At 46.6% G+C, this 2,817-nt stretch overlaps 1 protein-coding gene and 1 long non-coding RNA gene across 7 annotated transcripts in view; both read right to left on the bottom strand.

The window, feature by feature from the left end:
- The window catches only part of LOC106725499, an 8,564-nt gene extending 7,646 nt beyond the window's left edge, over positions 1-918 (bottom strand). Inside the window, exon 1 of the long non-coding RNA XR_001361388.1 lies at positions 733-918. This is a non-coding gene — a long non-coding RNA (uncharacterized LOC106725499). The remainder of the gene's footprint in view (positions 1-732) is intronic.
- An 84-nt stretch (positions 919-1,002) lies between these two features.
- ARHGEF5 (Rho guanine nucleotide exchange factor (GEF) 5) overlaps positions 1,003-2,817 on the bottom strand; it is a 24,684-nt gene continuing 22,869 nt past the window's right edge. For all 6 annotated transcript variants that reach the window (XM_014536875.1, XM_014536877.1, XM_014536876.1 and 3 more), the window contains one exon: positions 1,003-1,297. In XM_014536875.1, the coding sequence (XP_014392361.1) occupies positions 1,140-1,297 (158 nt within the window). In that variant the 3' untranslated portion in view covers positions 1,003-1,139. The remainder of the gene's footprint in view (positions 1,298-2,817) is intronic.

Genomic DNA, 2,817 nt, shown 5'->3' with positions numbered 1-2,817 from the left:
TAAAAGGGTAATATGCAAACTGACCCTAACAGCAGAACAACTGGGAATGACTGGTCACTATGACACACACTGACCACCAGGGGCCAGACGCTCAATGCAGGAGCTGCCCCTTGCTGGTCAGTGTGCTCCCACACGGGGAGCTCTGCTCAGCCACAAGCCAGGCTGACGGCTGCCAGTACAGCGGTGGTGGTGGGAGCCTCTCCCGCCTCCTCAGCAGCACTAAGGATGTCCGACAGCAGCTTAGGCCTGCTCCCCACTGGCAAGTGGACATCCCCCGAGGGCTCCCGGGCTGCCAGAGGTATGTCTGATTGCCAGCGTAGGCCCAATCCAGGAGGGAGTGGGCCTAAGCCAGCAGGTGGTCATCCCCCGAGGGGTCCCAGACTGCAAGAGGGCACAGGCCTGCTGAGGGATGCCCCCCCCCCCGCAGTGCACAAAGTTTTGTGCACCGGGCCTCTAGTATATTAATAAAAAGCTGGCTTTATGAAAATAGTGAGAAACTTCAACAGAACTTATCTAAAGCCCTCCCATTTTAGATTGTTTGGTAGTGTCAACCTGTTAGGATAAATTACTATTAGCCCAATCTTAATTAGGATAGGGATTACTTTTCTAACAATTAAACAAGCTAACTTACATTTTTGGATGGACTCAAAACAAAATGTGTTATCAAAAGTGATAGCATCATGTCATATCATTGTTATCTGGGTATAGGACAGTCTGTAGTAGTATTCTTACCTTTGTACAAAGCTGCAATGCAATTTTACTTTTGAGCCCTCCCAAAGATAAGGCAGAGGAGTACACTGTCAAGGAAAAGAGTATAATGACACAGCTTAAAAGATGACTATGCTGTCTGGCCAGCCTGGCTCAGTGGTTGAGTGTCAACCTATGAGCCAGGAGGTCATGGTTTGATTCCTGGTCAGAACACATGCCCAGGTTACAGCTTGATCCCCCCTGGAGGATGTGCAGGAGGCAGCCAATCAACGATTCTCCCATATCACCGCGATTGGTAGTTGGATTTTGTTCTTGGGCTCTCAGAAGGTCTAGTTCTTGGTCCACAGAAGGCCTCTGTTGCAGGGTTGTAGGGCCAGCCCTCTCCAAGAACAACTTGTCCTTAAGCTCAGGGGAGTCCTTCCAGAGAATAGCTAGGTCTGTTGTTCTACCAGCTGTAGTTTGGCCGTCTTGACTCGCTGGGCTTCCTTCAGGTTCCGTGCACGAACCTCCGGGTTGGAAATGAACTCCACCTGATGCACAGGAAACCAGCCTCGCTCCCCATCTGAGAGTCTCATGCCCTCCAGCCAGCCTATGGGTACAAGATGGGTGGGAAGAAAAATTATCTGGAGAACACAATCATTTCCCCTGAACCACCTTTCCAAACACATTCCTGAATCGTAAGGCTGAATGGATGGGCGAGCCCCCAGGGCATGGGACACCCACTGCACTCACCCTGGCTGCTCTAGGTCTGACCTAGTCTATAGCTGCCTACTCCTTAGTGTTCTTTCTCTACTCTCATGAGTTGAATTGTGTTCCCCCAAAGTATATGTTGAAGTCCTAATCCCAAGTACTTCAGAATGAGACTTCATTTGGAATAGGGTTGATGCAGATGTGATTAGTAAAGTTAAGATGATGTAATACTTGAGTAATGTGGGCCATTAATCCAATGTACCTGGTATCCTTCAATAGAGAAATTTGGACACACATAGAAGGAAGACAGAGGTAGAGATTGGATACACTGCCACAAGCCAAGCAATACCTAGAGCTACATAAGCTTCTCTGAAATCAACAAAAATATATATATTTTTAAAAATATGGCTATTCAGTTGCTGTGTGAGGGCTCTATATGAGGAAAAATGTAAAGAATGATGCTGTTCAGCTGAGAAAGGCGATCTGATCGGAGACAGACAATCATAGACTGTAGAGTTGAATGGGACTTTAGAGTTACTTGGTCCAAACTTGTATTTTACATTTAAGGAGACAGAGACATGGACAGGCTGGATCATGGCAGTGTGGTAACTGGAGCAAGGGTCTCTTGCTTTGGGTCCTATGACTCTTTCCATTACATTGTATTGCTTTTCACAAACAGGATGAAACAACTGGGAAGATAACTTCACAATAATTCAAGTCAAAATATAAACTCATTAATGGCCTAGGTAGGATTTCCAAATTCACCCAACTCGCCTGTACCTTAAGGTTCAGGAAAAAGGTAAGTATGAATAGGTTTTCATCACCCATCAATTCCTTCTCAGGCCATAATAAGCAGAGAAAATGCCTAAATTCTCTGGAGTCACAAAGCAAGAGTTGACAGACATCATGGCCGAGGCATCATCTTGGTCTTTCATGACACCTAAGTCAAGTAGCCTGGAAGCCTCATGGGGGTCCATGTTTGGAACCTCGCTCAGTGCTCCAGAGTCTGAAGAGAAAATGCTCGAGTAGTGCCAAGTTTATTAGAGTGAGAGAGAATCCCCCTCACATCACCACCAGTAGATCCCAGAGTTGCATGCACTACCTCATACCGACAATCATGGAAAATCGTTATAGTTGGAAGATACCTTAGAGGTCACCAGATTGACCCTCCCAGCTGACATGTTAATCCCTCTTAAACATCTCCCTTCAGTGGACTGTGGTCAGATTCTGTTTACCACAGCCACGATGGACACTCTGGCCAGCTCTGAATCTGCACTCTGGAAGAGAATGTTTAAGTACTATATGGTAGAAGAAGGATAGTTCCTTGGTGTAGGCCCCACTGGATCCTTTTCCTATGAGAACAAGTTTCCAGAGTCCGGCGCAAAGTCCCTCAAAATCCCCAACCAAACACAAAGCACA

The sequence above is a fragment of the Myotis brandtii genome, unplaced genomic scaffold (assembly GCF_000412655.1).
Source record: "Myotis brandtii unplaced genomic scaffold, ASM41265v1 scaffold168, whole genome shotgun sequence".
Classification (NCBI taxonomy): Eukaryota; Metazoa; Chordata; class Mammalia; order Chiroptera; family Vespertilionidae; genus Myotis; species Myotis brandtii.
The sequence above is the reverse complement of the archived record's forward strand: the minus strand, read 5'-3'. Positions and strand labels throughout refer to the sequence as shown.